Source organism: Mus musculus, chromosome 12 (genome assembly GCF_000001635.26).
Source record: "Mus musculus strain C57BL/6J chromosome 12, GRCm38.p6 C57BL/6J".
In the NCBI taxonomy this organism is placed as follows: Eukaryota; Metazoa; Chordata; class Mammalia; order Rodentia; family Muridae; genus Mus; species Mus musculus.
In genome coordinates, this window is record NC_000078.6 from 100462012 (window position 1) to 100476579 (window position 14568).

A 14568-nucleotide genomic window follows, 5' to 3' on the forward strand; every position below is an offset into this window, starting at 1 on the left:
GAGCAGGAAGTAGCAACCACTTTGGACTCATTGGTAACACATATGCGTATCAGAGGATGGGAAATAAATCCAACCAAAATTCAAGGACCATCTACCTCAGTGAAATTCTTAGGAGTCCAGTGGTGTGGGGCATGCAGAGATATTCCTTCTAAGGTGAAAGATAAGTTATTGCACCTGGCCCCTCCTACAACCAAGAAAGAAGCACAACGTTTAGTGGGTCTATTTGGATTCTGGAGACAACACATCCCTCACTTGGGTGTGTTACTTAGGCCTATTTACCAAGTGACTCGGAAAGCTGCTAGCTTTGTGTGGGGCCTGGAACAGGAGAAGGCCCTTCAACAGGTCCAGGCTGCTGTGCAGGCTGCTCTACCACTTGGACCATATGACCCAGCAGATCCGATGGTACTTGAGGTGTCTGTGGCTGATAGAGATGCTGTTTGGAGCCTCTGGCAGGCCCCTGTAGGTGAATCACAGAAAAGACCTTTGGGATTTTGGAGCAAAGCTCTACCATCATCTGCAGACAACTATTCTCCCTTTGAAAAACAGCTCTTGGCCTGCTATTGGGCCTTAGTGGAAACTGAACGTCTGACAATAGGACACCAAGTCACTATGCGACCTGAACTACCCATCATGAGCTGGGTACTATCAGACCCTGCAAGTCATAAAGTGGGACGTGCACAGCAGCAGTCTATTATCAAATGGAAGTGGTATATACGTGATCGGGCCAGAGCAGGTCCTGAAGGCACAAGCAAGTTACATGAAGAAGTTGCTCAAATGCCTATGGTTTCTACTCCTGTTACAATGCCATCTGCTGCCAAGCATGCACCTATAGCCTCATGGGGTGTTCCCTATGATCAACTGACCGAAGAGGAGAAGACTAGAGCCTGGTTTACTGATGGCTCTGCACGTTATGCAGGTACCACCCAGAAGTGGACAGCTGCAGCATTACAACCCCTTTCTGGGACAACCTTGAAAGACACAGGTGAAGGGAAATCTTCACAGTGGGCAGAACTTCGGGCAGTACACATGGTATTACAGTTTGTTTGTAAGAAGAAGTGGCCAGATGTACGATTATTCACTGACTCATGGGCTGTAGCCAATGGATTGGCTGGATGGTCAGGGACTTGGAAAGATCACAATTGGAAAATTGGTGAGAAAGACATCTGGGGAAGAAGTATGTGGATAGATCTCTCCAAATGGGCAAAGGATGTGAAGATATTTGTGTCCCATGTAAATGCTCACCAAAAGGTGACTTCAGCCGAGGAGGAGTTCAATAATCAAGTGGATAAGATGACCCGTTCTGTGGACAGTCAGCCTCTCTCCCCAGCCATCCCTGTCATTGCTCAATGGGCACATGAACAAAGTGGTCATGGTGGTCGAGATGGAGGTTATGCTTGGGCTCAGCAACACGGGCTTCCACTCACCAAAGCTGACCTGGCTACTGCTGCTGCTGATTGCCAGATCTGCCAACAGCAGAAACCAACACTGAGTCCCAGATATGGCACCATTCCTCGGGGTGACCAGCCAGCAACCTGGTGGCAGGTTGACTACATTGGACCACTTCCTTCATGGAAAGGACAGCGTTTTGTTCTTACTGGAGTAGATACTTATTCTGGTTATGGATTTGCCTTTCCTGCACGTAATGCCTCTGCTAAAACCACCATTCACGGACTGACAGAATGCCTTATCTATCGTCATGGTATTCCACACAGTATTGCTTCTGACCAAGGAACTCATTTCACAGCCAGAGAAGTACGACAGTGGGCCCACGATCATGGCATTCACTGGTCTTACCACGTTCCCCATCATCCTGAAGCAGCTGGGCTGATAGAAAGATGGAACGGCCTTTTGAAGATGCAGTTACAGCGCCAATTAGGTGGTAACAGCTTGGAAGGCTGGGGCAGAGTTCTTCAGAAGGCAGTATATGCTTTGAATCAGCGCTCGATATATGGTACAGTTTCACCCATAGCCAGGATTCATGGGTCCAGGAATCAAGGTGTGGAAAACGGAATAGTTCCACTTACTATCACTCCTAGTGACCCTCTAGGAAAATTTTTGCTTCCTGTCCCCATAACTCTAGGTTCTGCTGGCTTAGAAGTTTTGGCTCCAGAGAGGGGAGTGCTCCTACCAGGAGCTACAACAAACATTCCATTGAACTGGAAGCTCAGACTTCCCCCTGGTCATTTTGGGCTTCTAATGCCCTTAAACCAACAGGCTAAAAAAGGAATAACAGTGTTAGGAGGGGTGATAGATCCAGATTACCATGGGGAAATTGGATTACCTCTTCACAATGGTGGTAAGCAAGATTATGTCTGGAGTGTAGGAGATCCCTTAGGGCGTCTCTTAGTACTACCATGTCCTGTGATTAAAGTCAATGGGAAACTACAACAGCCTAATCCAAGCAGGATGACAAAGGACGCAGACCCATCAGGAATGAAGGTATGGGTCAATCCTCCAGGAAAAGAGCCAAGACCTGCTGAGGTGCTGGCTGAAGGTGAAGGAAATACAGAATGGGTAGTAGAGGAAGGTAGTTATAAATACCAATTAAGGCCACGTAACCAGTTGCAGAAACGAGGATTATAAAGTAATATGAATGCCCATTGTAAATTTACTAATGCGTTTGCGATTGTACGAGGGATAGTTATATCATGTTAGGCGTATTTACAACCTTGTTATTGTTTCATGTGAACATGAGATATTATTTGTGTCAAGTTGACAAGGGGTGGATTGTAGTGGCTATTCCTGGTTGTCAACTTGACAATATTTGGAATGAACTACAATCCGGAATTGGAAGGCTCACCAGTGACCCTTATCTGGAGGCTTGGAGATCCTTATCTGGATCTTGGTTTGAAGATCTTGAGCCATAGTGGCTATGGATTCCAGAAGATTGAATCTCCGAGTTAAGGAACACACCTTTAATCTGGGCTATGCCTTTCATCTGGGATTAAAGGTGTGGTGGAACACACCTTTAATCTGGGCTACACCTTTTGCTGGAGACAATATAAGGACATTGGAAGAAGGGAGTCTAGCTCTTGCTCTTGCTCCTTTGCCTGCTTGCTGCGTGAGACTGAGTAACTGCTAGATCCTTGGACTTCCATTCACAGCTGCGACTGAACAATTGTTGGGAATTCGGCTGCCGACTGTAAGTCATCAATAAATTCCTTTACTATTTAGAGATTATCCATAAGTTCTGTGACTCTAGAGAACCCTGACTAATACACCACCCCTGGCCCCACCCCTGACCTCATCCCTGACCCCACCCTGACCTCATCCCTGGCCCCAGCCCTGGCCTCATCCCTGGCCCAGCCCTGGCCCCAGCCCTGACCCCACCCCTGGCCCCACCCCTGACCTCATCCCTGACCCCAGCCCTGGCCCCACCCCTGACCTCATTCCTGGCCCCACCCCTGACCTCATCCCTGGCCCCACCCCTGACCTCATCCCTGGCCTCATCCCTGGCCCCAGCCCTGGCCCAGCCCTGGCCTCATCCCTGACCCTATCCAGCCTCAAGCCAACTCTGCTCCCTCAGTCTCTGCTTCTGTGACATTCTTGTCAGTTGCTACTTTTCCTTACCCTGACACAGACCACTTGACTGCTCGGTCCTCTGCAGACAGTCCCAGGAGACACACAACCTGCTCCAAACACACTAGTTAAAGACCCAGAAGACCTCTGCCACACTATCAAGGTAAAGCAACCCAAAACCCAGGTAAATACCTGCTGGTGTGAAGACCAAGTAACGATGCATGGATTTTTTTTTTTTTTTCCGAGACAGGGTTCCTCTGTGTAGCCCTGGCTGTCCTGGCACTCACTTTGTAGAGCTGGCTGGCCTCGAACTCAGAAATCACCTGCCACTGCCTCCCAAGTGCTGGGATTAAAGGCGTGCACCACCACCGCCCAGCAAGATGCATGAATCTTAACCAGGGAGAAGAGTGGTAAAGGTATGGACAACCCATACTGTTGTATCTGCACACTGACCCAGTTACTTTTATAAATACCATACCTATGACCACTTCCTCCATAACACTCAGGAATGCAAGCAGAGTTTGTGCCAGGGGCAGACAAGTAAGGCAAAGGCTTTCTTTCCAGTGGTCGGCTACAATTCCCACAATCTGATGTGGGCACACGGAGCGGGGTGGTATCAGTTGGAGTGAACATATATGGCCTTACTTACCCTTTCTATCTCCTGGAGGTACAAGAGTGCAATGTCCCCAGCTTTCTCATAGCAGGTGATGACGTCCTGCTCCCGGTCCACATGGAGATTACTGGTAGAGGACGAAACAGGCAGTTTCTCTAAACAAAGTCCTAAGAGCAAAGCAAACACATAGAAACTGAACAAGTTGGTTTTCATAGGACATGATTCTAAGTCTGGATGCACAGGGTCACAGAATGGTCGGCTCTGCAAGAGGCTATCGGAGAAGCAGATCCTCTATCCTGACTTCCTTTTAATTAGACAGGGTCTTGCTATGTAACACTGGCTGGTCTGGATTCCCTGAGTAAACCAAGGATCCACTTGCCCCTCTCTCTGCTTCTCAGTTAAAGGCACAGGGCACCCACACCCTGACTGTCTTCTCTTTTAAAGACAAAATGGAATATCAAAATGAAGCTCCAGAAGGAATATCTAAAGTTGCAGAAGAAAGGGGCCATTCAGTTCACACCACATGCAGTCTGGCTCACCCTGAACTCAGCTTGAACTGGAGAGGGCCTTCACACGAGCTCTTTCAGTCCTGAAGCGTATGGTAGTATGGTGGTCATGTTTAGACATCAGCATGACCAAGCAACGGGATGCTAGGACATCGGGACAAACCTTCTGGGTATGTCTGTAGGGTTTTCTGGATGAGACTTACACTTGGGCTGGTAAACAGAGTAAGCAGGTTCCCTTCCCTACGTGGGCAGGCCTCATCCAATCAGCTGGGAGAAAGGCAAGCATGGTCTTTCCCTGTCTGAACTGAAGTACTGGCTTCTTGCTTGGGGCCTGCTAGCTGTCTGGCTGAAACCTATGCCACTGGATCTTCAGGTGCCCAGGACTCTAGACACGAATGGAAGTATGCCAGCAGCTCCCTTTAGGGTTCTAGCAGTTAACTAAAGGTCTTATCTCCAACTCACCATGTCCCAGGATGGTTCTGATTAATACAAAGACCCTCACTCAACTATGCCCAAAGCTTTTCAACAATTTTTTAAAATAAGCAAGCCTGTCAACTCTAGTTTAGAGTTTATATGTCCCCTAAGGCCTTTAGTTAGAAGCCTGGTCCCCCCTTTACCCCCAGAGGTGCTACAGGGAAGTCATGGAATCTTTTAAGACGTGGCAGTGAGTGGGAAGTCTTTAGGTCACTGGGGCATGCCTTGGAATAAGTTTTCAATTCTCTGAGGGAACATTACTTAGAAACTTGGGAAATCTTATTACATTAGGACCAACACTTAGGCCTACAAGCTTAGGAGTAATTAAACCACGAGGCTGATTCTGGACCGAGAGAAAACCCAGAAACCTGAAGGTATTTTTCTCATAGATGGGGCAAACTCTTTGCTAGGGTAGAGTTCAGGGCTGAGATGTACAAAAGCATGAAAGGCTGAAAAAATAACAACATGAGGACAAGCAGACACTTCTTGACCCCCGTGCTGACCGACCTTCAACCCCCTAGAGAAACCAGACACAGTGGGGGAAGGACTAGCAGGTTTTCACAATAGGATCTCTGTTGCCTCAAGTGCCTTATGACATGGTATGCACCCAGCTCATTTAGAAGTCTGAGTCTGGAATTAGAAGGGACCAAAAAGGTCAATTCTCTTTTACAGCTAAGAAGTGGAGACCTGTCATGATAAAGAAAGTGATTTCCTTCAAATCAGACAGTTAATGGGTCTTTAGTCTCCTGCCTGGCATATACCATTATGCATGACATACATACATGACATACATACATGACATACATACACACACACACACACACACACACACACACACACACACGTTAGTATTCAAAGTGAACTCCACTCCACAGAGGGAAGTGGACACACAAAGTATCAAGAAAAAAAAATCTGAAACCTCACATGCACCCTCTTGAAAAAGGGCATCATCCAAGTTGCTCTCAGCACAGTGCAAATGCCCCTAGGCCACAGATAGTCACAGGAGAGCACCAGGCTGCACAAAGAGAAGAGCCACCTTTATTCATAGGGAGCCAGCAGTCAGCATAGTCCCCTGGGAGTCAGTAGTCACTGCTCTGTCACCACAGTAGCTCTGCCAGAGCTTCTGTTAGGTTTTAGAAGTCTTATTGAAGGGCTGGAAGAATGGCTCACTAATTACGAGCACTGGCTATTCTTCCAGAGGCCCCAGGTTCAACTCCCATCACCCACACAGCAGCTCATAACCATCTGTAACCCCAGTCTTGGGTTATATGATACTGTCTGTGGGCACTGCATGCATGTGGTGCATAGATAGACATGCAGGCAAAATACCCATAGAAATAAAATAGACCTCTGTAGTACTTTATGATAACAGGGCTGGCTTGTGATCCTGTTTTTTCACTAATAAAAGTCTATAGCTGTGTTAAGGCTTACTCTTTAAATTATACATGAATTGTAACAAATGTATGGCATCATGTATCTACCATTGTTATATGATACAATGTACCTACCACCTTAAAAATGTCCAGTGCCCACCTATTCATCTGTTTTCTCCTGGAAACCACTAAGCTTCCAGTCTCCAAGAATTTGTATCCAGAACTCTATACAGTTGGAATCAGGGAGTCCACAGCCAGGCTGCTCTCCAGTAGCAATACATACTGAAGGCCCCTCCATGTCTTTCCATGGTTTACTTCTTTCTCTTGCTATTACCTATCTATTGCTATTACCAATATTGCACTTACCTATCTGGCTACTGAATAGTTTGCTTGATGGCTTAGTTTTGGCTATTGGAGAAGTTATAAGCATAATTGAGTATGATTTTTTTTTGGAGACATAAGTTTTATTTTAATTTAGTAACTACCAAGATATACAACTTCTAGATCACATACACTGAAGTTACAGCCTTGGAAGAAATGACTAAGATCAGGTCTGTGCACCCGCAGGGCTGAGCGAGCTTCCCCTGTTCTTCTTGTGCGCAGCACTGGTGTTAACAGATGGAGTTAGCCAGGCAGGCAGATGTGCAGAGCTCACTCTTGTATTCATCTGCTCAGATTAAGTCCGTTTCCATCCTGCCCTCCCTCAGTTCAGAGCGTCAATCTACTATCATTGTTCACTCCTTCTGGACACTTCATGTAAGCAAGGTGATACATGTGGCTATGGAAGTTGACCTCTCTGCATGCATGCTTCCAGCTCATCCAGGTTATAGCAAACATTGTTTCTCTTTTCATAGCTTTCCTTCCATTGCTCTGATAGGGTGCATTTTCTATCCAATTGCCAGTTATAGACATGTGGGTTGTTATCATGCTGGTTATTATGAACGATGTAGCTATAAATATTCATGGAAAGTTTTCATGTGGAGAAATATTTTTAATATTCTCTAGCAGATACCTACGGTGGAATTGTTAGATCACACAACAAGTTTCTTTTTAACTTTTTAATTGCCAATTTATTGTTCTAAGCTGGCTTCACCTTCTTGCATCTGCCCAGCAATGTGTGTGGGTGCTATCTCCACAGAGCTGCCACTGTTACTGTCTGACTTTTAAAAAGCACTTCCAAAGAGGACAGGAAAGAGCATCTCATTGTGTTGAGTGATTCTTCCGTCACCGCTGACTCCAACCGTTACCCATCTGTTCCTCGGAGTATTTATTATCTGCACGTCTTCCTTAGGCAAGTGTCTCCTAAAATCTTTTACCCACTTTCAGGGTGGCCAATTTTCTTACTCGCTTGAGATACTTTATATATTCTAGATAAAAGTGTGCAGATTTATGCAGTCTATGACTCCTTTCTTCCTCTTCCTCCTCTTGTTTCTTTTTGTTGGTTTGGGGTTTTTTTGTTTGTTTGTTTTACATTTTTTAAATAGCAGGAAAAAAATGAAATCCAGTGTTTTCCTTAAATGGGCTGAGCTGTGCTAACAAAGCTTTACCATGCATGCTCTCTAGACTTGGGAAACCAGACTGTGATTCACACTGCCACCATTTTCACATATGCTGCAAGGTGCAGCCTGAACTGAATTCTTTGCAAACAGACCTCCAGCTTCCTAATTCCACACAACTGAGGATTTTCCTGCCCTGATGAAATGTACTATCCTAGAGAGTTGATGGGCACCAATGGTGCATCTCTGGACTGTCTTCTGTTACTGACAGCTGTGTATGCTCACACTAATGCCTTGTGAACACACCTAACTCACGGCTGGGAGAACTGAAGGCTGCCTGCTTGCAGGACTCTGGTGAGAGAGGACAAATCGAAGTTCAAGCCTACTCTTTCCTCAGCTCTTCCTTCCATGCCTTTCACCATTACTGATTTTAGGCCGTGTCTGACTATGGAATGAACAGTAAGCATGAGTGACTTCCCTGGGTGTGGGCGTTTCTTTTTCCTGCGGATGTCCTGCTGACCGTCTTGGGGAGCACTGACCTGCATTAGAGACACAGTTGAGCTCTTCTAACTTTGTCACAACTTGTTTCCGACCTAGAATACACTTGCTCTTGGTCAGTCTTGTGCTAGAAGAGAATATGTGTTCTGTTGTTAGGTAGGATGCCATCGGAGTCAGCACACTGTCTCCCGGCTTCTCTCTATAACTTACGGATCTGTCTTCCTGCTTTAGACTTGATTGAGACAAGGTTACTGAGTCACAGCAAAACTATATAGCTACCTGCTTCTCTGTAAACTGTTAACAACTTTCACTTCATGTGTTTCAAAGCTTTGCAACTGGGTACATGAACTTCAGAGTTCTTATTACACTTACTGGACTGACTTCCTTGCTTCAACGCCACCTCTGCAGACTTTAATCCAGCTCCTCCAATTATCTTACAGTGAGTGGGACCGCAGCAGCTTTCTCATCCTTTTCCCTCACAATCTATTCTAGCAGTATATTTAAAATACTTCCTGGAGGGGGCTGGAGAGATGGCTCAGCAGTCTCTTCCACAAGTCCTGAGTTCAATTCCCAGCAATCACATAGTAGCTTACAACCATCTATAGTGGGATCTGATGTCCTCTTTTGGTGTGCTAAGATGGCTAAAACGTGGTCATATAAATAAAAATAAATAAATAAATAAATAATCTTCCTGTAGTCAACATTCAAATGTTCCTCATTTTCCATTCTAGTGATCTTTTGGGTTGAGTATTTGGAACATTTATATTTGTGCAAACATGATGACACATACCTATGACCCCAGTACTCTGGAGGCTGAGGATCATGCATTTGAAGCCAGCCTGGGCTACACAGTGAAACTGTATCTTTAAGAACAACAACAACAACAAAAAACTAACAAATCCCTACAATGCCATTTATTGAAACAGTATTTGTCACACATGCCTGTGTTGTGTTCTTCCTCTTTTCTGCCTTCTGTTTGGCTAGTGTTTATTTCTCTTACTTGCTAATGTACTAGCAAAAATGCTATTTGTTGCTTTTGGTTTTAACCTGTTATGATCTGCTTCAAATAACTTCATATACTGAAAACAACTATTACAAGTGCATGCTCTCACCTGCCCCTCTATAGCTCGTATTTGTTTACTGGATACATTTTACTTTCATGCAGGGTGCAAACCCTATCTTGGGTACTTACTATTTTTATTAAGTAGTCAGTTTTATTTTAAAGAAATGTGTTCTTCTATTTTCAGCAATACAGTCGAGCTCTCTGCGCTAAGCATTCATCTGTGGTGATTTGTGCTTTTTCTTCTGCCCACAGTAATCTCTTTACTGTATGTGGTGGTGGCCCTGCGACTCCTGGTTTCTTACATTATGGTGCACTATGGTTTATGCTGCACTTATCTCTACTGTTGGAGATTTCACGAGGAAGGGAATTCTAGGTTGGCGGTTTGCTTTTTCCTCTGGAGATGTTGCTCCACTGAAACCTCATTTTCGTGTTTCCTGACAAGAAACCCTGTTTCTCACCCTTCTGCAGGTCTCTTTTTCTGGCTCTCTTATGACTTTAGCACTGGCTGTGAACAGTTTGTATTATAAAGTACTTGAGCTTCACCAAAAATCCTAGAAACGAGTGTTTATAGTTTTGCAAAAACTAAAAAGTGTTTAGCCATTATTTCTTTTAAAAGTGTTTGTGTTGGCTACAGGGATGATTTAGTGGGTAAAGTACTTGCCACCATCCCAAGTTCAGATGCCCAGGACAGAAACAAAGACAAATATGATAGCACTTGCCTGTAATCCCAGCACTCCTATGGAGTGGTGGAGACCAGAGACAGAAGAATCCCCAAAGGCTGTCTGTCCCTTCTTAGGTGACCGTGGGCTGTGTTGAATTGATACTTAAAGCTAAGTAGGACAAGACTATACTGTATCTTCTTTCCACTTGAAAAAAAAATTCCCTCTCTAAGTTTAGATAGTTTCTATTGCTTTGTCTTCAAATTAACTAATACTCTCTTTTGTAGTATCTACTTTGCGTAAGTCACATCCATTGTATTTTTAATCTCAACTTTTATCAATTTCATCTGGAAGAATTTTATGAGTCTATTTTTATCTTTCATGTCTCTGTTGAGCTTTTTAAACACAAAGAATATGGTTCTAACACTTAATGTTTCACAAATTCTAGATTTTAGTATTTATTAATAGTCCAAATCATCAAGTAGCCTCTTATAGTACGAATTCTGCTATGACATTTTAACATTTTTTTAAGACAACATGTGTTTAAAAAAAAAAATCACACACTCCTCATATATCATAACAGCTCCAGAACCACTCAAAAGCAAGGGCTTGGTTGCAGCTTCCTAAAGTTCTTTAAACATTCACTAGAACAATATTTAAACCACCAGGAGAAAAAAAAGACTGTTTCATAGTCCACTCTCTTCTCAGATAAGAAGCAACCAAACAGCATTAATAGAAGGAAAACCAATCCTCCAGGGAATGTCAAACAGTCAACAACAACAACAACAACAATAACAACAAATGGCTCCATTCCTGCAGGCCGGACTTTGACCACTAATGCTCTGGTTATGACCAAGGTATTCACAGTCATGCCAAGGTCCCTGAATAAAAGAAATATCAAGTCTGTTCAGGTAATCATAACTTGATTACCCTTGTATTTTACTAGGTTCTAAAAGGCCAAAGCCAGTGCTCTGGGTCTTCAATCCACGTTCACGTGTGGCTAGTAAGGATGTTTAAACTGGCTCCACAAGCTACCCTCCCCCACAAACTAGGTACAGAGCTTTGGACCCACTCAAGTTCCAAATAGCAAACTCGTAACATTTAAGGGTAGGCTACGAGTGAGTTCACAGTAATGAGTCTTGGGCAGAAGGCCCTTCACTGTGTTAGACTGTTGTTTCTCTCTCTCCCAACATTTTACATGCCAGGGGACATGTATCAGAGCATTGGCAGAATCCTGACTTAGCATACCAAATTCATCTTTGCACAACTCAGTTCCAGAATATTTATTTCTCTGTCAAAAGCTGGGCCTCTGGATTGGTGATAAATTCTCAAGCCTGGGACCACATCAACACTGTCTGAGAGGCAAAGTTCTGCGGTCAAGGCCAAAATTGGCTTCCATTAAAATCCGAGATGGGGCCTTGTTGGTTTAGAAGTCTGTCTCAGTAGTGTTTTAATGGCTTTCTTTTTCTCTCCTAGAGAATACACAATAAAAAAATAATAATAATAAAAACCAGACTTGCTAAATAGCTTCTTCAATGTTAACACCTCAGTAATATCTCCCTCTATATACTAAAGGGTAAAAACTTAGTGCATACATTCTCTATTGCTACAATTAAATGTCAGAGACAGAAAAGTTGTCTATTTAGTCAGAGGTTCAATAACAGTGATAGTATGTCCCCAGCTCTGATGAGAAGTACTTTTAACTACATCACAACAAGGTGGGCAGAATCATGATGGGAGCATGTGCAAGAAGAAAAGTGTCATAGTGGGACAAGAAGCAAGAAGGACCAAGTGCATTCTAGTAGTAACAACCTACTGTTATAGAAACCAAGGTCCCCTGAGATCTACAGCAGCACCTTCCGAGGATGCTGCCCAAGGATCTAACCATTTTCCTCTGGCTCCCACTGCTTGAGGTTCTATCAACATTACCTACAACCCTGTAAATAGCACAAAACCTTTCTGGAGACACACTCAAACTTTAGTAAGCCATACCAAAATGTTATTTGACAAGGCAAGGTTTAAAGTAATAAATATGGCTGACCACATTGCTGTTTCAAAAATGCATAATATCCACACACCCAGCCTATGGTCTACCTCCCTGCTGCCAGATAAAGTTTCCACAGGGAGATTAGTATCTTGCAGGTCCTTCTATGAAGGCTAACACATTTCCTTTGAACTAGTGATGATAAAATCATTTGGATTGTATACCCCTTGCTCTTGTAGCTCTTCCACACACACACACACACACACACTGGCCATTTACCGACACCCAGTGGATACTATTTGTATTATAAACATATGAAGAAAGAAAGTCTCAGAAGTTAAGTGACTTGCCCACATGCTGTACAGGAGTCAGAAGTGGACACTGCAAGACAGCCTAGGTGTTGGAGTAGAAGCCCTGCTCTGGGGTCACACCATTCCCAGACTGTCCAGGGTACAGTTTGGAAAGCTGAGTACTATTAGGGGCCATGTGGGACAGGATGCTGGACAGCTAAGAAGCAGGCTGGGAGCCCTCTATACCATGTCCAGCCTCTGTACTGTTCTATTCAGGTAGGACTACAGAAATCTTCCATGCCTGGCTACATCTGAGAGCCCTAGGCCTTCTCTGGGTATAAGACTGAAGCACACTAGTCAAGGTTCACTTAGATAGGCCTTCTCAGCACCTAGCACTCTGCCTGGGGGTTGATGTGCAGTTTCTGATCCCCACAGCCAACCTTCAAGGAAGGTGCTCAAAGATCTTGTAGACATGATTGGATTTAGGACTTCATAGCTAATAAATGATAAAGCCACCATGCTTTGGCCCTGATCCCTGTAACTACATAGTCCTCTGACAATATCTTTTACTGAGCTGCTAACAGCAGTGAATTCAGTGTCCAACTCCAGAGAGGCAATAAAAATGTTTCAAATGGAATCTCATGAATCAAAGTCCGAGCTGATTTTCTCTCACATCAAGAGCTGCCCCACCTTGGGCAATCCCAGGACCGCCAGGCCTCCTAGTCCTTGTGTGGTTTATGAACTATTGAGACACTAACTTGTGTTACAGAGAGGAACAGCCAAACAGATATTTTGATCCTGTTTGTTTTTGTTTTAGGTTTTTTGTTTTTTTCGAGACAGGGTTTCTCTGTGTAGTCCTGGCTGTCCTGGAACTCACTCTGTACACCAGGCTGGCCTTGAACTCAGAAATCCACCTGAGTCTGCCTCCCGAGTGCTGGGATTAAAGGCGAGCACCACCACTGCCGGGTGACATTTTGATTCTTAAAAGTCACATGGAAATGAACAGAATAACAACTTTTTACAGTTATAGAAGTGACAAAGCTGTCAGGGTTATAATGAACAGGTCACAGTTATATGAAGTGATAAAGCTGTCAGTGCGACAAAAGGTCCTATGAACTACAACACTGCCATTGTTTCCCATTTATCTTAACCACAGCTCCGGAAGTCAGACACAGGACAGGCACATCCTGAGGCCTTGCTGGAACAGGACTATGGGGGAGTCAATAACTGGATACACCAAACTTCAATACAATCTCACATCTCTGATAACCCGACACCACAGTGTAGGCTTCAAGGGCAGTAAGACAATGTTTAGGGATCTCAAGTTCCAAAACTGAAAGGAGACTCAGGAAAGGCCCAAGACTCACAATACAAAGTGATAGGGAGGCAGCCTGGGGTTGTTAAACTTGTGTTCTGGTTTATTCTCTCAGGATTCCCACAGGCATCAGGTGTGCACAACCTACTAGAGGAAGAGGTGGGCAGCCTTGGAGGGAGAAGCTGCCCTGGGTGTTGGGGATGAAGGAGGTGAAGCTGCTCGGGGCTTTCTGCGAGGGCTCTGGAAAGCTACAACTTCCTTGACTTTAAGTGGCTTCTCAATAAAAGCCATGGCTGGCCCCTTTGGGGGACCACCGTTAATTGTTTTCCTTCTAGGCTCAGCATATCCTTCTTAGGAGTTAAATACATGTGTACACACACAGGCACACACAGACACACACACCCTCAGAAGTGCAGTCAATCCTGGATTGACATTTACCTGCTAGAGTAAACACTTTCAGTGACTATTTCCTCTCACTCTGTAATTCTGCAAGCAAATGAGATGCTAATTCAACCTGAGACACTCATGAAATGAGAGCTTGCAATTTGAATTTATGCTTTTAAAGACTCCATTTAATAACCATATATCAACAGGTATTTAACATATAGCAATAATAACAGGTGTTGAAAGCTACTTGCCAATTATCTGGGAGCTTCATGACAGAGGACCTGGGCCTGGAGCTGTTAAGTAACTCACCTAAGATGATGCCAAAGGGGCAGAGCTGGGATCCAGCCAGCCAGTCTGATTCCACAACTGTAGTTTTCTGGTACTACATCAC

The 14568-nt window shown here is 44.3% G+C and overlaps 1 protein-coding gene across 17 annotated transcripts in view; it reads right to left on the bottom strand.

Annotated features, from left to right (window-relative positions):
* Positions 1–14568, bottom strand: part of Ttc7b (tetratricopeptide repeat domain 7B) — a 220068-nt gene that overhangs the window by 161242 nt on the left and 44258 nt on the right. For all 17 annotated transcript variants that reach the window (NM_001374711.1, NM_001033213.1, XM_006515326.3 and 14 more), the window contains one exon: positions 4169–4299. In NM_001374711.1, the coding sequence (NP_001361640.1) occupies positions 4169–4299 (131 nt within the window). The remainder of the gene's footprint in view (positions 1–4168; positions 4300–14568) is intronic.